Source organism: Delphinapterus leucas, chromosome 7 (genome assembly GCF_059928025.1).
Source record: "Delphinapterus leucas isolate spDelLeu-1000000601 "Yukka" chromosome 7, BTC_Dleu_Yukka2, whole genome shotgun sequence".
In the NCBI taxonomy this organism is placed as follows: domain Eukaryota; kingdom Metazoa; phylum Chordata; class Mammalia; order Artiodactyla; family Monodontidae; genus Delphinapterus; species Delphinapterus leucas.
This window is the reverse complement of record NC_143135.1, coordinates 42,151,891-42,179,197: the sequence shown is the minus strand read 5'-3', so window position 1 is coordinate 42,179,197 and position 27,307 is coordinate 42,151,891. Positions and strand designations below refer to the sequence as shown.

At 36.8% G+C, this 27,307-nt stretch overlaps 1 protein-coding gene across 8 annotated transcripts in view; it reads right to left on the bottom strand.

Annotated features, from left to right (window-relative positions):
- Positions 1–27,307, bottom strand: part of BTBD10 (BTB domain containing 10) — an 81,459-nt gene that overhangs the window by 53,892 nt on the left and 260 nt on the right. The window contains exon 2 of one of the 8 annotated variants that reach the window (XM_022555723.3): positions 26,843–26,890. The exons of 2 other annotated variants lie outside the window; for them this stretch is intronic. Coding sequence is in view for 5 of the 6 variants with exons in the window: in XM_089915136.1 (XP_089771262.1) it covers positions 26,843–26,964 (122 nt within the window). In the remaining variant the exon portion in view is untranslated. Of the gene's footprint in view, positions 1–419 lie in introns of all 8 variants that reach the window. 5 more of the 8 variants (XM_089915135.1, XM_022555719.2, XM_089915136.1 and 2 more) reach the window with 5 other exon arrangements.

Here is a 27,307-nt window from a genome sequence, read left to right as displayed (position 1 = left end):
ATTTCACATAGTTAAAAATGTACAGAGGCACAGACTTGACAAAAGCCTATAAATTATCATACACAATGTATTTAGAGCACAAAATAAATTCGTATTAGAGAGTTTTAAATACAAAGCGTTAACCTGACTTGCCAGACTTCCCAGTTAAATTAACTATAGCATTTATTCATGGGGTCAACTAAGGATATTTTAGCATTATTTAGAAACAGAAATTAAAATTCATATAAATACAAATATAAGAAAATTAAAATGAAAAATTGTTTCCCTCAAAGTTATTTAAGGAGAAATGCAAACATTCATATATTTTGTAAACCGGCTCCCACCCTGACAGGACTTGGCCACACCAAATGCAGTTTGATTCTTCATAAAAATCAGTTTTAGCAGAGCTTTGACATGTGAAATACATATTTTCTACCTACCTTGAATGTTTATAAAGTTTACGAGGTCTACTATGCAATTTCCGATCCCAATTCTCTGGATCACTGGAGTTACTGTCATAAGGATGAGGCCGTCCTGCCATCCCACTTCAAGCTTCCTCACACTACTGCTCTGAAAGCACACATGAAGCACCCATAACCTACATAAAAGAGTAGTGTTGACCTTTAAATCTATTCCATGCAGAGTAAGTCACAGAATTTTGTATCCTTTCTGACATTACTGTGACATTTTTTAAAAGTGATGAACAGGATTATAAAACATCAGACACACAAAATGCCACAAATCAGATTAAAAGAAACACCAAAAGCCTTTTTAGGTATTTTTCATTTGATTATTCGATTAAATTTGTTACTCCTATACAACATTTTAATAATGTGCTATTTGTATTTAGTAAACATACTTATTGACATTTGGGTACCTCATGTTTCCAAACATCAATACAGAACCAAAAGAGACAAAAACAACTCCAAAGAATGATTCTTTCAGACAAAATTTCATTTGGAACACATTTTTTAATTACTAAAATTTTAAGATACTTAACAAAGCATCTAGTAAGACCAGATAACAATGTTATTTCTTTAACCAAGTTAAAGACCATGAATAGAAATTTAATATTTGTTCAAAACTAAAAGTATGCAAACATCCTGATGTTTCCTTATAGTGCAATTATCAAAAAACATTTTATCAATATGATTCATGTATTTTATGCCTTTTCATATGTGAGGCTTATGACTGTTAGTTCTACTACAGTCCTGTAAAATTATAGAACTCACTTAACAACAGCTTTACGAAATACCTGAACCAAGCACTTTAAAGTATATTCACTACCCAATTTAATCTTCACAATCAACTTACAAGGTAGGTATTATACTCCCCATATACAGAATAGAAAACAGTCTGAGAAGGTTAGTAACTTTCCCAAAGGTCACAATGTTGGTCAACAGCAGGGTTATAAAGAACAATGAGAATTTATTACTATATAGCATGAAGTCTTGATCTTGAAAAATGCTCAGACTGGAGTATTCTGTTTAGAAATAGTAGGTCAGATTTGACTTTTAGAGATTGCAAACACCAAAAGAAAAAACAAATGAGGTTAAACAATTTGAACAGTTATGTAAACTGGATTAGAACCCAGGTTTCCTGACACTCACTTCTGTATGCTTTGTATATACTTTTCCAAGCCAGATTTGATAGAGGGAAGTGAGGAGGGATTTATGCATTAAAGTCAAAGGGATGAGAGGTAATGGGATGGATGCCTACATTCTCCATCCAAAAAAAAAGTCAAAGGGAATCCAGAATTGAGAAAATACTGTACCTCACTGAATTGTATAGATTATGCCAGTACAATTTCACCAAAAAATGCCAAAGATAAACTCATGAAAATTGTGAGTCTATCTCAGAGCTCATTAAAAGAAACACTTTTATTTTAGAGAAACTATTTTGCTACTTTAGAATTTTTTTCTTAATAGTTAACTTAGTACTTTCTTTCCAAAAACAACTGAAAAATCTAATAATTAACATTTTAATATAATAAATATGTAAATAAGTAGCTCAAAGAGTGAAATAAAAATAATAAAGGGGGAAGGAGAACTGTACAATGGCTAATTCAAATTCCTTAGCAAATGATGCAGTTTATTTGCTGAATACTGGAAAAGGAAACCTTTCCTTAAGGATCGCTGAATGACTGATTAAAAATCAGTCAGATGTTAAATGAACATAAAAACCACAAATTGTTATGAAAACAAATAAAATCTCAATTTCATTTAATTAGAAAAATAAAAATGTATTTACTAAATAAGAAACCCTTTAAAACTTCAATTTGGTATTATAGCTAGTTATCTGTCTTGAAAAGATGAGGCAGAAGAGAAGGGTGAAAAAGAACAAATCAGAGAGACAAAGCAGGAAGTCAGATAGGAAAAAATGGTCACAGACCAAGAGAGACCCAAAAGGTAAAAAAGAATAGCAGGGAAGACTGATAAGGAGGGAAATGAAAGATGTAGAGGCTTAGCAGGTTATGTAGAATGAGATTTAGAGCATTTTCTCCTTACTGGATAGGTCTTCCAATAAGCTATTTCAGGCATCAGCATTTCCTTAAAGGGCACATTAGCTCCTAACCCTTAACTGTAAGACACACCCTTCGGGAAACCCACAGAAGGCCACTGAGTAAAGAATAATCCTAAACCACGGGAGACAGTGACTAAAAAAATACAACCACAAGGAATGAATAAGGTAAATTCCAATTCATATTTTCCACTATTTTACAGTGGGTGGCACATATCTAGTAGCTGGGAAATATCAGTATGAATTCTTAATCAATCCTACTGAAATTAACAACATGTACATTATAGCCAGCCACAAGAAAGTAAAGAATGTTCAGATGAAGGCTATCGAAAAAGTCAACTGGAAAATCATGTTTACATTTCACTTGTCAATAAAACTTGAGTATCACCATGTGAAGGATTTCACCCCACTCCTCACTCCCAATAGCAAGGGTACAAACAAAAAAGAAGTGAAATTCAAGTTAAGGTAGCTGGAAAAAATATGCCTGTGTTTGCCTACACATGCTAGCACATTTTCAAATGCTAGATTTAACTACAAACAAATAAAAAGCAAACGACACACATTATATACTATTTTGAAACATCTAATGATCTATATTTTAACCAATCTCTACGCCATACTCAGTGACATATTAATCTTATTTCACTCACTCACTCATTTATTCATTCATTCATGTACTTACTGAACAGCTAATATAACATGCCAAGAAATTTACAGATGCTAAAAGCAAGTTGGATGTCGTTCTTCTGCTCAAAAAAACTCACCCTAGCATGGGGAGAAAAGACTCCACTAACAGCTCTATACCACTTACTCGTGTATCTCTCCTACCTGGGTGTAGTCTTGCATTGTTACCCCACCCTCCAACCCCATATCCTGGGTGTTCTTTGGGATTCCATCTTCATCTGCTGGGTCCAGGGAGACAGCAAAGAAATAGGATCAAACCCTTGAGAACACCAGGTTTTACACATAACATACAATGAATCAAAAATCTTGAAGTCATCCTTGACCTCTCCTTTCCCAACATCAAGTCTAACTTCAAATTTTTCTTTTGACTCCTTCTCTTCCTTATCAATCATAAGGCTGCTGTCTTCATTTAAACCCTTAATAGCTAAGAATAAGCCTCTTACTTGACCTCTTTACCCCATTCGATTCCATATTAGCTCTGCTATAATCAGAATTATCTTTCTAAAAACTTTTAATGGCTCTTCATTTCCTGATCTAAACTCCATACCATAAAAAGTTCTTCAAAATCTGACACTTGGATCCCCAATGTCTACTTTATATTAGGCAAATTAAAGATCTGGTTTGGATCTTGTAATCACCAAAAAATAATTTCTGGATTACTGGAAACAAAGTTCTTAGACAATATGTAACAATTCATTACTAATATTTTTAGGCATGACAGAAGTAATGTAAATTCTAAATAATCTAGAAATAATCCATACAGAGGCTGGAACAATTGGGCCCATTGGCTAGAGACATACATTCAGGAAACTGCCAAAAGTCAATTGGCAAAGAGGGCGTCGATTGCTTCTCCTTCTCTTGGATATTACTACCTTTAAAACAGGAGGGGGTGGGGGTAGGAAGAGAGACAGAATCTTCAAGACTACAGTATCATAAGTAAGTGCTCCCGGGGACACTATTTCCAGGCACTATTAATTAATGGCAATGACCCACAGAAGAGCTTAAAAAAAAAAAAAAAAAAAAAACAGGACAGTATCCAGAGACAATTTATGCTGTCCTTCCTGTTATCAATGTGCTAGGAAGATTACATACTTTCTCCTATTTAAAGCTCAAAACAACACAATATTACAATCCTGTTTCATAGATGAGGAAATCTTAGGGCTAAGATGAGAATCCCAGTCTAACTGAAAGCCCGTATTCCTTCCATACTGTAGCAAGGGAAGTACACAGAAATTCATATATTTGCTCCTTATTGCCAACAGATGTCACTTTTTTTTTTTTTGCGGAGCACAGGCTCCGGACGTGCAGGCTCAGCGGCCATGGCTCACGGGCCCAGCCGCTCCGCGGCATGTGGGATCTTCCCGGACAGGGGCACGAACCCGTGTCCCCTGCATCGGCAGGCGGACTCTCAACCACTGCGCCACCAGGGAAGCCCCAGATGTCACTTTTAAACACAGCCATCTTGTGGCTTTGTGCAAACTACTGAGATCTCATTCTAAATAGTGTCATTACACAAGAGCTTTTCTGTTAAGTGAAATTATTTTTATCTCTCAAACTTGGCAAACAAAGTGTGTGGTGGTTACTGGAGAGAAAGACCTGATACAGAGGGAAAAGAGTGAATAGAACAGAATCACATAGTGATACCAGGGCCAGACACCAAGGACTGCCTTCAGCTGCATAGAAAGCCAAATACCCAGAGGTGGGAGTGGGAAAGACTGACCAAGAGGTAGTCAAGAAGGCACCTGAGCTAGCAAAATGTCCTAAGGTAACCTTTCCTATATGGAAAAGACCAAAAGCAGCGATAGCCCCCCAGGGCAAATGAATCGCTGGAGATTGGCAGACTAAAAGAGCAAACACCTGAATGCTAGGGGTCTAGATGTAGGAAGAATTTCTGAAGGGCCAGAAACTTGAGGGATCATTTGATGAGCTTCTCTCCTTATAGGCATAAAAGAGAGACTGTACCAGCTTGAAGACACAAAATACATGATATAGATATAACTGTGAAAGAAGAAGAACAAGAGGAAGCAGCTTTTAAAAGGAACCAGGGGGATGAAAAGGAACCTCCTGCAAACACAGCCGAGAGAATTGATCATGTGAGCCTCATACAGATAACAATTATTTAAATTTGGATTAAAAAATGTTTTAATTGTTTTATAGCATTTTTTGGAAAGTGTCTCAAAGCATACAGTAGTAAAAAAAGAGCTTACTCTTTTTTTTTTTTTTGGCGGTACGCGGGCCTCTCACTGTTGTGGCCTCTCCCGTTGCGGAGCACAGGCTCAGTGGCCATGGCTCACAGGCCCAGCCGCTCCGCAGCATGTGGGATCTTCCCGGACCAGGGCACGAACCCACATCCCCTGCATCGGCAGGCAGACTCTCAACCACTGCACCACCAGGGAAGCCCAAAAGAGGTTACTCTTGAAAAACTCCAACTGGAAGGGTACAGAACCATGAGATCAGCTTGAAGTTTTTATGCTGAGAGCCCTCCCCAACCCCTACAAATATGGTGAAGGCAGCCACACAGCTCAAAGTGGTAGAGAAAATAATTCAGGGCTGGAAGTGCAGCTGGAAATTTAAGGCAGACATACTGGGAATGAAAGAACCACAGAAGCGTAAAAATCTGAGCATAAACTCTGCTCAGTTAAATTACACACGCAAGGAGGGAGACCCCAGGTAGCCCCTATGGTGGATTATAGAAGAATTGAAAGCTACATGGCGTAAGATCTATGAGTCTGATGCTTTTTAAACTGAATGTATTCCCCAACCATACAGCCCAAGCAGCAGAAAGCTGAAGCCCTTACTGGCTTGGGATGTCAGAGAGCAGAGACCACTACTGAAAGACAAAAATAGATACTAGGAGGGAATCCCCAGAAGTAGAGGAACCACAAGTCAGATCAGCTCCAAAATCTGAGTATAATCTCTGCCCAAATTTTTGGCTGACCACCAAATTACACAGGTGCAAGAGAACCCTAACCCTTACCCCACTCCCCAGGAGACCAAGCTAAAAAAACAAGTAGCTGGAAGAAAAGAACTGAGCACAGATATCAGCTGTCTCATACTGTGTAGGAAACAAAGTATGCAGATTGAGTCCAGGCAAGTTAATGGTCCACTAGAACAAAACCCCCCTGGGCTTCCCTGGTGGCACAGTGGTTAAGAATCCTCCTGCCAATGCAGGGGACACAGGTTGAAGACCTGGTCTGGGAAGATCCCACATGCCGCAGAGCAACTAAGCCCATGTGCCACAACTACTGAGCCTGCGCTCTAGAGCCCGTAAGCCACAACTACTGAGCCCGTGTGCCACAACTACTGAAGCCCGTGCACCTAGAGCCTGTGTTCCGCAACGAGAGGCCACCACAATGAGAAGCCCACGTGCCGCAACGAAGAGTACCCCCCACTCGCTGCAACTAGGGAAAGCCTGTGCACAGTAAGAAGACCCAATGCAGCCAAAAATAAATAAATAAAATAAATTTTTAAAATATATATTAAAAAAAAAAACCCTGACAATCCTCACAAGAACACCAAAAATTTCAACCAAAAATTACGAGATCCAAAGAAACAAGACGGTAAAAAGGCAGTCAATGGAAACTGACTCCAAGTAGGTCCAGATGTAGGATTTAGCAAATAAGGACTTCAAAGCACGTATTATAAATATACTTAAACAATTATAGGAAAGTATATTCAAAGCATAAAACAAGAAAATGGTCTTAATGAGTGGCAGAAAGGGAATCTCAATAGAGAAGTGAAAACAAAAAATGAAAACTCAGCTCTAGCTGAAAAGAACTAAAATGAAAAATCCATTAGATGGGCACAATAGCAGATGGAATAACCAAAAAACAAAAAAACAATCAAGGAACTTGAACAGAGCATCAGAAATTACCCAACCCATAGAATAAAGAGAAAGATTAAAGAAAAACAACAGCTCTGCAGACACAGATGGGACAGCATCTAATGATACAACATGTAAGTAACTGGAGTCACTACTAATACACTCAACAAAATGGAATCTCAAAAGCATTATGATAAGTGAAAGAAGCAAGACTTAAAGGTTCCATACCATATGATTTCATTCATATAACACTGTCAGAAGGACAAAACTGTAGGGATTACAGATAGAGCAGCAAGAGGTTAGAGCTGGGGTAATAACACAAGGTAATTTTGGGGGGTGATGGAACTATCTGTATCTGGATTGTGGTGGTGGTGGTAGTTACACAATTGTATGCCTCTGTCCAAACTCCTAAGAACGGTACACCAGAAAGAGAATTTTATTGCACTGAAATTTAAAAAGAAAAAAACAGCAGCAGAGATGTTTAATAAATATTTACAAATGTCAAACATATTAGCATGACATAATTAAAGCATTTTTGGATCAAAACCCCCACATCACACTGCCCCCCTTACCATCCCAAGCATACTTAATCCACAGCCACCCTCCCACTGCCGTAAATGACACACACACATTTTTGATCATGAAAACTGGTGAGAATTTTTCTACTTCTGCCACAATAGTAAGTGACTTAGAGAAAAGGTTTTGGAATCAGATAAAACTAAGTTGTATGACTTTGTACAAGCTTCTTAACCTCTAAGACCTCAATTTCCTTAAATGTGAAATGAAGAAAATAATACAATTCTCATTACCATTATTTTATCTATTACTAATATAACTGCCAATCAAATTATTATAAAGAATAAATAAGACAGGACACCTTATATAATAACACAGTGCTGGGCACATTGCTGACTTTCTCTAGTAGACTACCAAATACAAATTTTGCATAATATTTCATTAGTTCATTTATAACTTTCCATTTGCCTTTTGAGATCACCAGAGACAACGAGAATTCCTAGACAGTCGCTCAACATTTATTGAGCATCTATAATGTGCTAGATGGCTGGAATAAAAAGGTGAATATGATATTATCCATGTCCTGGTTTAAATAATAATTATAAAATAATCACAACACAGGGAACAGGGGAAGAATGATTGAGGATACAATTTCTACTCATTTTGAGTTTTCCCAATTTCTCCAAGGTACACCTGACCCTCCCCTGTTCTACTGAACATTAAAATTTCCTTAGACTATTACAGGGTCATCAAAGAGCCATGTACTTTGAACACAATAGCTGGCAACAGTTTCAGTAGCTAAATCAAAACCTTATGTCATCGGACTTCGCTGGTGGCGCAGTGGTTAAGAATCCGCCTGCCAACGCAGGGGACACACGTTCGAGCCCTAGTCCGGGAAGATCCCACATGCCGCGGAGCAACTAAGCCCACGAGCCACAACTACTGGGCCCGCATGCCTAGAGCCTGTGCTCCGCAACAAGAGAAGCCACCGCAATGAGAAGCCCCCACACCACAACGAAGAGTAGCCCCCACTCACCGCAACCAGAGAAAGACCTCACGCAGTGGCGAGGACCCAACACAGCCATACGTACATACATACATAAATTAATTAATTTTAAAAAAACCTTAGGTCATTCCTATAGTAACTATGATGTAAAACAAATATTTCACTCAGCTTAAAAGTAAATTTTAATCTCTGGAAGAACAGACAAATCATCCTAGTTTCTAACCTCTCTGAAAACTCCTTCAGTTATTTTTATCAGAATATTCTTGCTGTATCCAAGCTTAAAATTTTTAAATTTTTTCTCTCATTTGGACATAACAACCTCCTTTCTACATAACAAATTACCACAAACCCAGTGGTTTACAATACCATATACTATCTTAGTTTCTGTGGGTTAGGAATCTGGCATAGTTTAGCTGGGTCCTCTACAAGGCTACATCAAGGTGTCAACCATAATCACATCCTCATTTGGAGGCTCAATTGGGGAAGGATCCACTTCCAAGGTTACTGAGATTGTAACAATTCATTTCCTTATGGCAGTAGGATTCAAAGCCAATGATGCAGATAGTCAGTCTGCTAGCCAAATGGAGTCTTATGTAAGATAACTAGGAAAGTAACATTCCATTACCTTTAGCATATTCTTTTGGTTAGAAGGAAGTCACAAATTCTGCTCACACTCAAGGCGAGGGGATTATACAAAGGCACGAACACCAGGAGACAGGGATCATGGGAACTACTTTAGGGTCTATCTTATTGTCCAACACATTCTGCCTAGATACGTCACTGAAAGTTTAAGATTCTGCTCAGCCCTTGTTCTAATTATACATACCACTATACTAACACACACACACACACAACACATACATCTCTTTTATCTCCTTGACTTCACAGCACTACTTGTCACAGCAAAAACCTAGAACCAATCTAAATGTTCGCCAGAAATGAATTGGTTAAAAATTTCCACAGTATCATGCAACCAGTAAAAATGAGATACATACTGATAAGAAAAACATTCCAAAATATAACGTTATGCTAAAAAGCATAGTACAGATATGTATTATGTACTCCAATATATTTTAAAAATATGTATGCAAACTCATCAATGTTTTTATATGTTTTTTAAAATGTCTAGAAATAACACATAAAACTTCTAATAGTTGCCTCTGAGGAAAGGCTGAAATGAGAGAAAGACTTACTTTTCATTGTATCTCTTATACTATTTGAATATACCATACATTGTTTTCATAATTGGGAGGGGGGGGCTACAGTTAAGTATTTGGAAATGGCTTTGTTATCAAATTTTTCTTCCTTGTTTAATTTTACTGCTTACCTATAGTTTTGTTTTTTGTTTCTGATTGCTTAAATATGGTCAATACATATAGTAGAGGAGGAAAAATATCTTTTGCCCCTACCCTTCTAAATTTTCAACTGGGATCCTTGTAACAAGACATATTAACAAGAGAAAAGCATACATGTTTATTTAATGTAAACTTTACTCAACACTGGAGCCTTCATAAGCAAATGAAGGCCCGAAGAAACAAACCTGAGTGTTCTTATGCCAAGTTTGATGAAGACTGGAATATCGTGGAAAGAGTATAGTAAATTGACAAAAACTTACTAGCATTATCTCTCGTTCAGATTTCTATGTTCCTTCACCTTTGGAGCTAAAGATGCTCCTTTCCTCTAGGTATAGGGACACCTCTCATGAGGGTTTTATGACCTGCTTTAGAGGCAGGTCAGAAAGTTCCTCCAGCACATGCTGTTGCTCTAATTCCTTCTGCTTAAAATACTCAATATGTGAAGGTGCCATACTTTGGGGTAGCATGTTCTGAACTCCATCATTATGCATTGGTAGAATATGTTTCTGCCACATGTCTTCCCTTAAACTGTAAGACTCCTTGAGGGCAAGAACAAAGGATAACTCATATGTGTGTTCCCACAGCTTAGTATACACGCTATATGTAAACTTCTACAAAATGTTCTCATTAATAAAATTAAGATGAAAGAAACCAAAGGACATTTCATTTAACAGAATACACTAGAGAAGAGGATATGCAAATTATGAAGATTTATAGGGAGTCTTTAACTTAGTTGCTTGTCTTTAAAAAGAATAATATTGTATAATCATACCCACCAATCATGTGAATCTCATCCTCAAACGAGCAAAAAGTATCTAATGCTAATACTTGCTCTTAGGAACTATACACTAAGAAAATGGTGTTAAAAGAGGGAACATAACAAATACCCCTGGAAACATTTTTAAAGATATTATCAAATGGCTCCTAATATTCCCCAAAAGATTCCTCAAAGCTGCCTAAATCTCATAGAAGCACTTTCAAATGTCAACACTTATATTTTTCTTATTTGCTGCAGTTAAAATAAGGCAAGTAAATAAAGCTGAGAACTTTATTCAGGATATTTTTGTATCCTGATTATATCAGTTAGATTATATCTGACTAAATTTTATGTAACTAGTTCCAGGATATCAAATTCAATTGACTTATGCTTTCATTCAAAATCTATTCATTGAGTACTTAGTACCTTTCCAGGCATTTTGCTAACTGCTAGGGATACACTAACAAACAGATTTAATAAAACTGCATGAATTTTCCACTAAAAGTAGGGTACTTTGTCTATTTAAAGGAATTCCTTATCAAATCCACCAAAATGTAAGACTTCCAAAGTCAGCTCATATTTAGCCCTTGATCTTCCAGAGGTGACCTGGAGATAAAATCTCTAAGTTCATTGATTTTATTACTGTTATAGAATTTCTACTGAAATTTTGCTGATTTCTTGTTTAAGACATTAACACTTCAAGAACCATTTCATTTATTCCCCCACCCACCTTAAACAGCTCAATCAATGTTTGAAAATCTTTCCCTATCTTAGGCATTTTCTAAATACCTACATTACATAATTAGCATTATAATGAACTAGATGCTGCTTATAGTGCTAAATTCTTAAAACTCACTAAAAGGCATATATGATTTTTTTAATTTTCTAAAAAAACTTAATGTTTTATTTTCTATGCGTATGTCCCTATTTTTCCTTTTCTTCTATGACTAACTAGTATTGCCTTCAAAACCGGAAACATCTTAGTTGAAGCAAATCACCCTGACGTAAAATTTAATATAGGCAAATCTCCAATAAGCTGATGAAGTGCCTAAATCAAAGGAGATTACATTCAACTCCTAAGAACCAGCACCCTTTAAACAAAGTCAGACTCAAACAATGTTTTATTTTTTCCTCCATGACCCTTTAAACAAAGACAGACTCAAACAATGTTTTCTTTTTCCCTCTGAGAGGCTTTTTTAATAAGTTATATTATATTTTTCATATAACTTTTAATATGCTGTTGCATTTTGACCCATTCATTATCCCATTACCTTCCATTCCTTTCAGATTTTTGCTTGTTTACCTGCCCTCAATTCAATAGGCTAGAAAAGGCCCTAAGTATGATTCAAGTTCTAGACTGAAGTATTACCCAACAGAACTTTGTCTGATAATGGAAATGTTCTACGTCTGCACTGTCCAAAAAGTGGCCACTGGCTGCATGTAGCTATAAAACACCTGAAATGTACAATTGATGAAATGAATTTTCAATTTTCTATTTTAATTCACTTAAATTTGAATAGCCATATGTGGCTGTTACTACCATATATGATAGAATAATAAGCAATGACCAATACATATCAGAATGGGTTCCTGAACAATAAGCTCAAACCATCCTCCTTTGGAAAGGTTACCAGACTGGTGGTAGGTATGAGATATGCCTCAGCACTAAATGAACTATACCAAAATATGCAGTGAGATTTTTCGGGCAGGATAGAGGTACAGGAGCTAGATGCTAGTATCTAATTCAGGAAGCCTTGGATAATAAGGTGGATTTTCATATACATTTTCTACGCTAATCCATATATCAAGCCTACAAGACACAAGAGGTATCCTCTATTTTATAAAGGTGATCTCTTTTCAAAAACTGAGAAACTGGCTTAAAGGGATTATGTTATTTGCCTATGTCACATAGCTAATAAATAAACTAGGACTCAAATACATATCTGTACAGTCAAATTCAGTGCTTCTTCCACCATACTATACTGTCTCTCAAGTTTAATACACAACCCATCAAAACGCTATGCCCAGAAAATAAAAAGTGCTAGTGGTCACATTTCAAATCACTAAGAGACAGATAGCTAGATGACAGATTCAAGGTTAGATAGAGAGGTTCTAAAATATTGATCAACTATTTCGGTAGAAGATCCTTTCCTTCCTCACAATATTATCTCTCCCAAATTCCACATTATTAAAAAAAAAAAAGTAGAACACAAAACCATAAAGAATTAAGAAAAAAATATAAATGAACATTTATCTGAGTCTCAGAATAAAGAAGGAATTTCTAAGCCTCAAATCAGAGGAAAAAAAATATGAGAAACAGGAACGTGCAGTCAGACACTTTATGCTCACATTTGCAACAAAGACTAGTGAAAATTTCATCAGGGATCAGAATTGGGACTGCAGACCACTTTCAAAAAGCATTAGGGGGCTTCCCTGGTGGCGCAGTGGTTGAGAGTCCGCCTGCCGATGCAGGGGACGCAGGTTCGTGCCCCGGTCTGGGAAGATCCCACATGCCGCGGAGCGGCTGGGCCCATGAGCCATGGCCGCTGAGCCTGCGCTCCGCAGCGGGAGAGGCCACAACAGTGAGAGGCCCGCGTACCACAAAAAAAAAAAAAAAAAAAAAAAAAAAAAAGCATTAGGTTGGACTACATAAAAATTCAAACTATAAAAGATAAATGAAAAGCTATAAAAATGTATATAACAAATAGATAAGGTTTTAATCTTAAATATAAGGAATATTTACAAATCCATATTAAAAAAATCTGAACACTGTAATGGAAAAACATGCAGAGTTCATTAAGTTAGCAATTCACAAAAAGAATACTGGCTGCCAAAAAGGGGAAAAGAGGAAATATTCAACCTCACTAGTAATATAAGAAACCCAAGTTAAATCTGAGATGTTTAACTGATCAAATTGTCAAAGATTTCTTGGTTTGTTTTCATGATAACCAGTGATGGCTAAAGAAGAGGGGAAAAGGCTACTCAGGCTTGTGGGAATATAAACTGTAAAACCTGGAGGGTGTCACACATTTTAACACAAGAATCCCACTTTTAAATTTTTATCCTGAGAAATATGTTTATCAAAGAATTTATAGTGGAAGGGGAAGGAGAGGGAAAGGGGGAAGGGGAGGAGGAAGGGAATGTTCATTTTTAAATCTAGTTATGTATTTGTTATATTATTTTAATTTCTCAAAATAAAAAATTTAAGTCATTACATACAGAATGATCCCAATTGTGTGTGTGTATGCACGTGTATGTGTATACATGTGTTTATGACTGGAAGCAATTATCATTGGGTCATGGGATTAAGATGCCATTTTCTTCTTTGCTTTTTGGTGACTGTCCCAAATTGCATGCAATACATTGCATGTTCATATTCAGAAAGAAATTACTCCAAATAATCTACTTTTATAAGTAATTTTTCAAAGTACTCATAAAACAATTTCAAAACCAACAAGTATTCAAGGCTACTGTTAAAAAGTATCATTCACTAGGGAAGCAAAGATGATCAAAGATGTCATACCACTCTTATTCTAAAATATGACACTTTTTCCCTTTCTTAATGTTTTCAATTCAACTAACTTGAGTAGCTGCACATACATATAAACAATGCACGTACATGTATATAAATAGTACTATGTATATATTACACATACACAAAAAATGAAAACGAAAAAGAGATTGAGTTAAAAAAATAAGTATAAATGGAAGTTTTGCTGTTTTCTTCATATGGTACAATAAATAAGTTTTATCAAACTCAGGTAATGAGGCCTAATCTGCAGTTTATTTATCTCTTCCAAACACTAGAGTATTAATTATTTTAAAATACTTCCAGTATTACAGTTTTATAACTTCACTAGTCTCTTAATAACTAAATATTCTCTCTTTGAAAAGAGAAACTCAGGCAATTTGGAATATTCAACAAGAAGAAAATAATAGTGTCCCACAGTTACCCATCTCATAGGAACTTCTTTAGGAAAATTCTAAATTAACAAATTAGGAGCCAAAAGGACAGAGCAGACTGCATTGCTTGCTCTCAAGATGTGAGAAAAATAAAATTCAATCCTGCATTGTATAAAGCAAACTGCCCTGAATGAAATAATTACCTTTAAAATAATTCAGCACTATTTGCATGACCATCTAAGAATGAGAAAAGTATAAAAACATTTTGTTGCACAGTTATGCCCCTGAGATACTTCCTCAGGTATCTGAGCTTTTAAATTTATTTTTAACATAGTCCACAAATAGAAAACTCAGGATAATTTTCTATTCATCTGCTACCAGCAATGATAGTCAAAGATCTTAAAGAAAAATAATCCAAATTAATAAAAATAAAAATTTTTTTAGAGATGTTAACAGTATCCCAATAGATGGTTTTTAAAATGTCATGCCATTTCTCTCTACAATATATTCACTTTTCTCTACTGTTCCACCTGGCATTCAAATTACAGAGAATAGAGGAGATGGCCAAGATGGTATAGTAGGAAGACCTTGAACTCATCTCTGTCCACGGACACACCAAAATTACAACTACTTACAGAGCAACTATCTATAAGAACAACCTGAAGATTAGCAGAAAAGATTTTCCAAAACTAAAGACATAAAGGAACCACATGAGAGGGGTAGGAGGGGGCGGAGACACAGTATTGTCAGGACCCACATCACTCAGTCAGCAACCCACAAATGGGAGGAATATCACAACTGATCCTCCCCAAGGAGCAATGGGTCCAAGCCCCACAGCAGGTTCCCCAGTCCAAGGGGTTGTGCACCAGGAAACAAGCCCCCAGAATGTCTAGCTTTGAAAACAGGAGAGCTTATATTTGGGAGCATGGGAGGTGGGGAAGCAGTGTTAGTAAACAGACTCTGCTCTTAAAGGGAGCACACACAATCTCAACATGCTCCAAGTCCCAGACCAGAGGCAATAGTTTGAAAGGAGCTTGGGCGAGACCCACCTGCTGATCTTGGAGAGCCTCCCAGAGAGGTAGGAGGCAAATGAGACACCCCTTGGGGGAGGAAATGATGGCAACAGCCATTTTGTGGAGCTTGTTCTACCATGATAACACCAGTACAGACAAGCTCCATTTTGGAATCCTCCCTCTAGCTGATTAGTGCCAGGGACCCAACACAACCATCCAATGAGCCAGCACAAGCCCTGTGCCCACCAGACCCTGTAGAGAGCCACACAAGAAGCCTACCCTGCCCTCCAGGAGGCTTGCAGCCACCACATAAGGCACAGCTAACTGGACAGCGGACAGCCCTGCCTACCAGCACAATCACAGTACTCAGTCCCAGCACAACATAAAGGTTCATGCAGCCTACATAAGAGGCACCTCTAGAGCATAGAGCTCTGGTGACCAGAGTGGAGTGTGCTGCTGGGCCCCATAGGACATCTCCTACATGAGGCCACTTCAAGATCAGGAAACATAAGCAGCCTACCTAATACACTGAAAGAAATACAGCGATTTGGCCAAATAAGGAGATAGAGGAATATATTCCAAATGAGTGAACAAGACGTATAGCCTCAGAAAAAGAACTAAATGAAGTGAAGACAAACAATCTACCTGATAAAGAGTTCAAGGTAGGTAGTGATCATAAAGATACTCAACAAACTCAGGAGAAGAATGAATGAACATGGTGAGAAGCTGGAAATAGCTGGAAAATACAAAGAAGAACCAAACAGATAGCTGGAAAATACAAAGAATGACCAAACAGATACAATAAAGTGAAATAAAAAATACACTACAAGAAATCAACAGTACATTAGATCATACAGCAAAACAGATCAGCAATCTGGAAGACAGTACTGGAAATCACCCATGCTGAAGAGAAAAAAACAAAAGAGAATTTTTAAAAATAAGCTTAGTTTAAGAGACCTCTGGGACAACATAAAGCATACTAACATTATAGGGGTCCCAGAAGGAGAAGAGGGAGAGACAGGGGGCAGAGAACTTACTTGAATACATAACAGCTGAAAATTTCCCTAACCTAGGAAAGGAAAAGACATTCAGGTTCAGGAAGCACAGAAAGTCCCAAACAAGATGAACCCAAAGATGAACACCAAAACAAATTATAATTAAAATGGCAAATGTTAAAGATAGAGAATCTTAAAGGCAGTGAAAGAAAAGCCAACTAGTTACATACAAGGAACTCCGAAAAGACTATCAGCTTTTCAGAAGAAGCTGCAGGCCAGAAGTGACTGGCCTGATATATTCAAAGTGATGAAAGAAAAAAACCTAGAACCAAGAATACTCTATCCAGCAAGGTTATCACTCAGATTTGAAGCAGAAACAGACTTTTACAGACCAGCAAAACCTAAATGAGGTCAGCATCACTAAACCAGCTTTACAAGAAATGTTGAAAGAACTTCTCTAAACAGAAAGGCCACCACTAGAAATATGAAAATTATGAAAGGAAAAATATCACTCGTAGAGGCAAACATACAGTAAAGGTAATAGACCAACCATTATAAAGCTAATAGGAAGGCTAAAGACAAAAGTAATAATATATATCCATAATAAGACACAACAACAAAAAGATTTTAAACGTGATGTGAAAAATATTAAATGTGCAGGGGGTAAAAATTTAGGGTGGTTAGAATCTGTTCAAAATTAAGAGATCTATCAACTTAAAACAATCACATACGTGTGTGTGTGCACACACACACATGCATATAGCTATTTGTTAACCTCATAACCACAAACCTATAATAGATACATACACACACAAAAAAATAAAATTCAAACATAACACTAAAGACAGTCATCAAATCACAAGGGAAGAAAGCAAAAGAAGAGAAGAACTACAAAAGCAACCAGCAAAGAATTAAAATGGGAAAAGTATATACCTATCAGTAATTAATGTAAATGGACTAAACGCTCCAATCAAAAGACAGTGGCTGACTATGGAGAACAGTATGGAGGTTCCTTAAAAAACTACAAATAGAATTACCATATGACCCAGCAATCCCACTATTGGGCATATACCCCGAGAAAACCAAAATTCAAAAAGAGTCATGTACTAAAATGTTCATTGCAGCTCTATTTACAATAGCCCGGAGATGGAAACAACCTGAGCGCCCATCATCGGATGAATGGATAAAGAAGATGTGGCACATATATACAATGGAATATTACTCAGCCTTAAAAAGAAATGAAATTGAGCTATTTGTAATGAGATGGATAGACCTAGAGTCTGTCATACAGAGTGAAGTAAGTCAGAAAGAAAAAGACAAATACCGTATGCTAACACATATATATGGAATTTAAGGGGAAAAAAAATGTCATGAAGAACCTAGGGGTAAGACAGGAATAAAGACGCAGACCTACTGGAGAACGGACTTGAGGATATGGGGAGGGGGAAGGGTGAGCTTTGACAGGGCGAGAGAGAGTCATGGACATATACACACTAACAAACGTAGTAAGGTAGATAGTTAGGGGGAAGCAGCCGCAAGGCACAGGGATATTAGCTCGGTGCTTTGTGACAGCCTGGAGGGGTGGGATAGGGAGAGTGGGAGGGAGGGAGACGCAAGAGGGAAGACATATGGGAATATATGTATAACTGATTCACTTTGTTATAAAGCAGAAACTAACATACCATTGTAAAGCAATTATACCCCAATAAAGATGTTTAAAAAAAAAAAAAAGACAGTGGCTGAACAGATTTAAAAAAAAAAAAGAAAAAACCATATATATGCTTCCTACAAGAGACTCACTTCAGATTTAAAGTTATATGCAGACTGATATTGAGGGGATGGAAAAAGGTATTCCATGCAAGTGGCAAGGAAAAGAAAGCTGGAGTATCAATACTTATATCAGACAAAATAGACTTTAAAACAAAGACTGTAGCAAGAGTAAAGGAAGGACATTATATAATGATAAACAGATCAAGCCAACAAGAGGATATAACAATTGTAAATATATATGCACCCAACATAGGAGCACCTAAATACATAAAATAAATATTAATAAACATAAACAGAGAAACTGACACTAATACAATAACAGTAGCAAACTTTCACACCTCACTTACATCAATGGACAGATCATCCAGACAGAAAATCAATAAGGAAACATTGGCCTTAAAACACTTTAGACCAGATGGATTTAATAGATATGTACAGAACATTTCATCCAAAACCAGCAGAATACACATTCTTTTTAGCACAAATGGACATTTCAGAAGCTAGGCCACAGAACAAGCCTCAATAAATTTAAGAATACTGAAATTATATTAAGTATCTTTTCTGGAAACAGTATGAGACTAGAAACAAACTACAAGAAAAAGACTACAGAAGACACAAACATGGGAAGGCTAAAAAAACATGCTACTAAACAACCAATGGTTTACTGAGGAAATCAAAAAATACCTGGAAACAAATGAAAATGGAAATACAACAATCCATCCACATCTCTGGGACACATCGAAAGCAGTTCTATGAAAGAAGCTTGTAGTGATACAAGCCTACCTCAGGAAACAAGAAAACCCTCAAATAAACAACCTAAACTTACACCTAAAGGAACTAGAAAAAGCAGAACAAACAAACGCAAAATTAGAAGAAGGAAAGAAATCATAAATATCAGAGCAGAAGTAAATGAAATAGAGACTAAAAAAATTAAAAATTTTAAAAAAGTAAGCACGAATGAAATTACGAGTTCTTTGAAAAGATAAACAAAACTGATAAACTTTTAACCAGACTCATCAAGAAAGAGAGGGCCCAAATAAATAAAATCAGAAATGAAAGAAATAAAATCAGGAACGACACCACAGAAACACTAAGGATCGTAAGAGATTACTAAGAACAAATATATGCCAATAAAATGGACAATCTAGAAGAAATGGATAAATTCCTAGAAACATAAAAATCTCCCAAAAATGAATCAGGAAGAAATAAAAAAATATGAACAGACCAATTACCAGTAATGAAATTGAATCAATTTAAAAAAACAAAAACTCCCAACAAACAAAAGTCCAGGACCAGACAGCTTTACAGGTGGATTCTACAAAACATTTAAAGAAGAGTTAACACTCATCCTTCCTAAACTATTACAAAAAAAATTGAAGAGGGAGGAATACTTCTTAACTCATTATACAAGGCCAGTATCACCCTGATACCAAAACCATGCAAAGATACCACAAAGTAAATTACATGCCAGTATCTCTGATGAACACAGATGCAAAAATCCTCAACAAAACATGAGCAAACTGAATTCAACAATACATAAAAAGGACCATATACCATGATCAAGTGGGATTTATCCCAGGGATGCAAGTATTTTTCAATAAACGCAAATAAAAGTGATACACCACAGTAACAAGCTGAAGAATAAAAATCATATTATCGTCTCAATAGATGCAGAAAAAGCCTGTGACAAATTTCAAATCCATTTATGATAACAACTCTCAACAAAGTGGGTATAGAGGGAACATATCTCAACATATTAAAGGCCATATATTACAAAACCACAGCCAACACCATACTCAACAGTGAAAAGCTGAAAGCACTTTGTCTAAAATCAGGAACAAGACAAGGATGCCCACTCTCGCACTTTTATTCAACATAGTGTTGGCAATCCTAGCCATAGCAACCAGACAAGAAAAAGAATTAAAAGGAATCCAAATTAGAAAGAAAGAAATAAAACTGTCCCAGTTTACAGGTAACATGTTTTAAGTATAGAAAATCCTAAACACATTACTAAAAACCGCTAAACTAATAAATTCAGTAAAGTTGCAAGATACAAAATCAGTATACAGAAATCTGGTGCATTTCTATACACTAACAATAAACTATCAGAAAAAGATATTAAGAAAACAATAGAATAAAATAACTAAGAATACGTCTAAGGAGGTAAGAGACCTGGACCCAGAAAACTATAAGATATTGAAGAAAACTGAAGACGACGCAAACGAACGGAAAGATTTACCATGCTCATAGAAGAATTAATATTGTTAAAATGACCATATAACCCAAGGCAGTCTAAATCAAAATACCAATGGTATTTTTCACAGAACTAGAACTAATAATTCTAAAATTTGTATGGAAACAAAAGATCCCAAACAGCCAACAATCTTGAGAAAGAAGAACAAAGCTGGAATATCATGCACCCTGATTTCAAACTACACTACAAATCAAAACAGACACACAGAGCAACGAACAGAATACAGGACCCAGAAATGGACTCACACTTATATGGTCAATTAATCTACAACAAATGAGGCAAGAATATACAATGAGTAAAAGACAGCCTCTTCAATAAATGGTGTTGGGAGAACAGGACAGCTACATACAGACAATCAAAGTGTACTAATTTCTCATAGCATATACCGAAACAAACTCAAAATGGAATAAAGACTTAAATGTAAGACCTGAAACTATAAAACTCCTATAAGAAAACATAGGCAGTAAGCTCTCTGACATAAGTCTTAGCAATATTTTCTTGGATCTGTCTCCTCAGGCAAGAGAAACTAAAGAAAAATAAACAAATATGATTACATCAAACTAAAAAGCTTTTGTACAGCAAACGAAACTATCAACAAACTAAAAAGGCTGCCTACTGAATGGGAGAAGATATTTGCAAACAACATATCCAACAATGGGTTAATATTCAAAATATACAAAGAATTCATACAACTCAACATCAAAAAAACAAACCACCCAATTAAAAAATAGGCAGAGTACCTAGACATCTTCCCAAAGAAGACATACAGCTGGCCAACAGACACATGAAAAGATCACTAATCATATTAAAACCACAATGAGATACCACCTCACACCTGTCAGAATGGCTATCATCAACAAAACAATAAATAACAAGTATTGGCAAGGATGGAGAAAAGGGAACCCTCGTGCATTGTTGGTGGAAATGTAAACTGGTACAGCCAGAAGGAAAAACAGTATAGAGGTTTCTCAAAAAATTAAAAATAGAACTGCCATATGATCCAGCAATTTAACTTCTGGGTATTTACCTGAAGAAGACAAAAACACCAATTTGAAAAAATATGTGCACCCTATGTTCAATGAAGCATTATTTACAAGAGCCAAGGTATGGAAGCAACCTAAGTGCCCATCAATAGACAAATGGATAAAGAAGATGTGGTATATAAATACAGCGGAATATTTTTCAGCCATTAAAAAAAAGAAGGCTTGCCATTTGCAACAACATAGATGGATCTAGAGGGTATTATACTATAATGAAATAAGTCAAATACCATATGATCTCACTTATATGTGGAATCTAAAAAACAAAACAAAATGAAAACAGACTCACAGATACAGAGAACAAACAGGTGGTATCCAGAGGGGAGACAGGTGGGGGGTTGAAATAGGTGAAGGGGATTAAGAGGTACAATCCTCCAGTTACGAAACAAGCCACAGGGACGTAATATACAGCATAAGGATATGGTCAGTACTATTATACAGTAAGTTTTATCAGGACAGATAGTTAATGGACTTACTGTCATTTCACAATATATGCAAATGTCAAATCACTATGTAGTATACCTGAAATTAACATAATATTGTACATCAACTATATTTCAATTTTTAAAAATGACTTAGAATACCAGATATGTCAATGGATAGTCAATGCCAACATGAAAAGCAAGAAAGAGATTCCTACTGTTCATTGTGGACTAGAATAAAGAAAAAGAAAAAAAAACTTTTGTAATTTCCAGTGGAAGAGTCATATTGTCAAGGCTGCAAATAGCCATTTGAATTTGTTCCCTACAAATGAGACAGCTAGATGTAAATGTAAATTCCCCTGATGTGTCTTAAGATCACCAGACAGTATGCTATTTTCTGAGCATAAACACAGTACAAAGTGCTAAAAAGTTATATTCACTTTACTATTTACATAGCACTTGTGTATATTTTATTTAATTTCATTCTTAAACTCCTGACAATTGTGTTCTATCTCCATTTTTCATGTGAGCCAACAACAGCTCAGAGTAGTTAAGTAACTTATGTCATAGAGCTAACAGTCGGCTTTAAACACAGATCTAAGTGATCCCAAATAAGGTATTCCAAGTATGATTACAATGAAAAGAAAAGTATGATTACAATGTTAAATGACCTTAGAAAAGTGTTATTCATAGTTTCTAATCAAGTACTTCAATTAGTACTTCACTATGACAGACTCTCACCCTCAACCAAATAACAAATGTTAATTTCAGTTCACGACCAAAAGTACTAACAGACCATTCATTTCAACTACAAAGATAAAAATAGGTACCATGTAATCAGATATCTTACATTTTTAAACAGAAAAATATAATTAAACTATTAATTAGGATTTAAAAAGATGCTTTTATTGGCATAGATACCTTTTAGCATCTTACAAATCTTCAGAAATCTTCTGTGACATAAGGTCACATATTCCACATAAAATCTTTCCTCTTTAATGTCAAGTTTCTACTATTTCAAGTATTTTAGCTCATTGTATTCTCACTGCCTACATCGAACATTTACCAACCTCTTAATCCTCTCCCAAAGAGCATCTCTTTGAATTCTGATTGCTTACTTTCCATCTCTAAGCTCTAGATTGCTACCTGCTTAACAAGGCAGTTCTCAGTTTCAAGATGCCAAAGTAAACCAGAGCAAGCCATAGTAGGGAAATGCAACATTAGCTTAAACCCTAATAAACATTCTATCCAAGAGGAGACAAGATTTCAAAATAGTTCTTCTTCCATTAATGAGCATCCTTCTCCCTTACTGTGGGTTTATAGCCAACAAAGAAACAAAGGAGTCAAAGGTAAAATTATAGCTGAAATCAGTGGCCAAAAAAGCTACCTATTAACTTCAATTGTAAATTAAACTTAGAACTGTATACGTTTCATTTTCTTCTCCCTCATAGGGTCCAGGCTGCTCAGATAAATCCACCCTACAGGGGAGTAGAGAATGTTATGTCCTAAGAATTGAGAGCTCTAAAAACACAACCAGATGTCACTGAGCAAAAGCATACTCAATTCCTTCTCCAGTCCTCACCTAATCCTTCCTTGAGAGGGCATCTCACCCAAGGAGTTGAAAGAAGGGGGGAAAGCTACTTCCAAGAGAACTTCCTTACTTTACAAGTCATGTAGAAACATGGGGAGAGGAAAATGATGGTTCTTCCTTCAACAAACATAATCTCCAAAAATACATAACAGATTCTTCAGGATGTTTTTTAAACTCTCAAAGAGGAACACCTCACAGAATACACATCTGCTCCTGTTTCACTTCCCACACCAGACAGAGGCAAGGATTGGGTGAAGAGGTATTAGACTAACTTGACCTAAGTAAAGACTGGGCTAAAAGAAAGAAAACTAAGTCTGCAAACTCCCAAAGTAGTCCTGATTAAAAACCAATATTCTATTTCGTTACTCTAGGAGGTGGGTCAACAGATGAATGGATAAAGATGTGGCGCATATATACAATGGAATGTTACTCAGCCATAAAAAGGAATGAAACTGAGTTATTTGTAGTGAGGTGGACAGACCTAGAGTCTGCCATACAGAGTGAAGTCAGAAAGAGAAAAACAAATACCGTATGCTAACACATATATATGGAATCTAGAAAAAAAAAAAAAGGTACTGATGAACCTAGTTGCAGGGTAGGAATAAAGAGGTAGACATAGAGGATCATAGAGGATGGACTTGAGGACATGGGGTGGGAGGGGGAAGCTGAGCCGAAGTGAGAGTAGCAACGACATATATACACTACCGAATGTAAAATAGCTGGCTGGTGGGAAGCAGCAGCATAGCACAGGGAGATGGGCTCGGTGCTTTGCCATGACCTAGGGGTGGGATAGGAAGGATGGGAGGAAGGCTCAAGAGGGAAGGGATATGAGGACATGTGTATGCATGTGGCTGATTCGCTTTGCTGTACAACAGAAACTAACACAGTATTGTGAAGCAATTATACTCCAATGAAGATCTATTTAAAAAAACAATATTCTATGTAGTCTTTGCATAAGTTATGATAAATTTAGTTGTAAAAAGCAGAGCTCTTTGTAAAACTGCACGGTAGACTAAGTGGTACTTGACCATTTCTATCTTCCTTTTTCAAACTCTCTCCCTCACCTAGCCTCCTTTCTCACCCTTACTCCCATCGAAGACCTTCACCTTGCCCTCTATAAGCCTAAGATTCACTTCTTTCCTAGGACTGACCTCTAAACCCCCATTCCCCGCAGCCCAAATAAGAATGAATCAGATTATGTGATTAAAGTACTTCCCACTAATGGATAAATGTGGTTTAATCCACGGGGTTCAATTCCACAAATATCATTAAGCTCTCCTATGTATAAGGCACTGTGTTTAATCAATCAAAGTACCTATTCTTCTTACAAGAAAAACTAGCTAACTCAAATCAATCTTGTAATGCACAATGTAAAAGAGAAGCACATGAGTGCTTGCTTCACATCACACTTTCCTCTTCCCATTTCTTCCCCTCACGATGCCCCTCCGCCCTACGCCATCGGCCACGGAATAAAATCCAAGGAATCAATATTGCTTCCAATAAAAGTCAATGACTGGGAAGACAAAGTGTGATGGTACAGCAAACAGTAAACATTCAAAACCATAGATGAGTCAGTAGAGGGTCTCCTAGATTTATTTTACATATTAATCGCAAATACAATAAAGGGCTTCTCAATAAATCAATTCCCTTACAAGATACCTTTGCTTTGCTCAGAACCCTCAGTTATTAAACCATATATACTGAGAGGGTTTTTCTCAGTTATTTCCAGTTAAAATATTACTAAGTATCAGTTCAATCTGCCCTACCATATTTAAAGGCTATTAAACTTGGCTATTAAACTCACCTGTTTTCAATTAACAGTTGACATTTTCCCCCAAGTACTCCTAGGTCTGAAATTCCAAACTAATTGGCATACTTACTTTAAATCTTTTTTTTTCCAGTTGTAAAATTTATTAATTCTTACTCATAACACAGGTCCAAACCTGGAGAGCAGGATACTACTGACAGGTTTCGGTTTGCTTGGGCCACATGAAGTTATTTTTAACTGTTTCAAGTAGCTGTCAATATTTTTAAAAGTCAGGAGACCTGCAAGCAAAAATTTAGATTTCCTGTGTTCTCTTGAGAAGGCTGAAGACTGGGCCCATATTTATTATGGCACTGATCAGGTGAACGTGAGAACTGGATATCCCTCTTAGATGAGGCATAAACTCTTTAGTGTATTTCACTCATTTTTATTTTCATATGTGTAGTATCTGGAGGCATGTGAGTTTGCTATTCATAACCTATTCCTTTGAAAGGTGCATAATATTTTCCTGATCACTTCAACACTTCACTAAGCCACCTAATGTAAAAAGCCATAAAGCAGGACATACTGGTTTGTAACTTCATGGTTAATAATAAAAAATTTTCACAAGGCTTAGAAGAAAGGTTGAGAAAGAAAAAAATTCAGATTGGTGGAAGGGTGACATACAGAATGTAAAAAGCCCATCTGAAAGTTTTTTTGGGAGAAAAAAAAAGGTGAAATCTCAAAAACATTGTCAAGACACTGAAAGCTTTCCTGACTCCATGGTTCCTTGCCAGACTCCATGCTTCAGAACCTTCCTTCCCACTTTTTTATGTGTAACAATAGCAGTTAGGTCATAAACTCTGAGAAATGTTAGGAAATTTATGAAACACATTTACACCTTCAAAAATAATTCTCCTCACACACTTTTTTAACAGTCTTTATCCACCATCAAATCCTCCCCCAAGTATTTTCTACTGCTTTCCGCTTTGTATTCTAATGACAACTAGAGTCCTCATTTTCAAGGCTTGGGCTTCAGTCCTGGACGGGCTCTCCAGTACAGAAACTTTTTTGGCCGGTATAGTTGCACTCCTTATTATATCTCTTATACCAATTTCTACAATCTATTTCATTCAAAATTTATCTGTAACTCCCTCTCTAAAGTTTTGATCAAATTGTAGGGGGGGTGTACCCAGTTGTGCAAAGAAAATCAATATACTGTGATTTTTCTCCGATATTGTTAATTTAAATAAAAAGCATGAAGACTCTTAAAGATTAAAAAACATTTAAGTAAATTTTATATGCTAAGTGCATAAAGCGACAAGCGAGTGATGCTCTATCTTTAGCATGTCTGGACTAGTGACTTATCATGAACTCAAAATACTGAGGAGAAAGATTAGTAGGAAATCTGTGAAGCCCAGTGATGGTCACATTGCACCCACACTAACAAATTAGTAAGTGATGTCTCACCTCCCTGCACCCCATTCCCGAGGATAAAGGGTGTTAGGAGACTTGAATCTGAAAAAGAAATAAATAAGCAGCTTTTCTGTGCAAGTTTGGGGAAAACAAAGCGTTACCGCACGTGATACCATTACAGCATAAAACCACTTAACACCTTATTGGGGTCTCACTCTTCACCCAAAGCGAGACTCGGGCCACCTTAGCTCCTACTGTGATGCACCCTCCTCAGGACCTCGCGGCGTTAACCCAGGATAACAGAAAAAGGGCGGCGCACAACTGTTCCTCTGCCCTGTTAAGGAGGGTTAAGGGTATCGCCTTCATCTCCGGGGAAAGGCCTCAGGACTCCCAACCCAAAAACAGCACCCCCGAAACCCAACTCCCTTCCCTGCCTCTCCGAACTGGGCGCCAGCGGCCAGAGCCCAGAACCTCACCCACGGTCCCCTAGCAGGGTCCGGGACGTCCAGACCACCACCA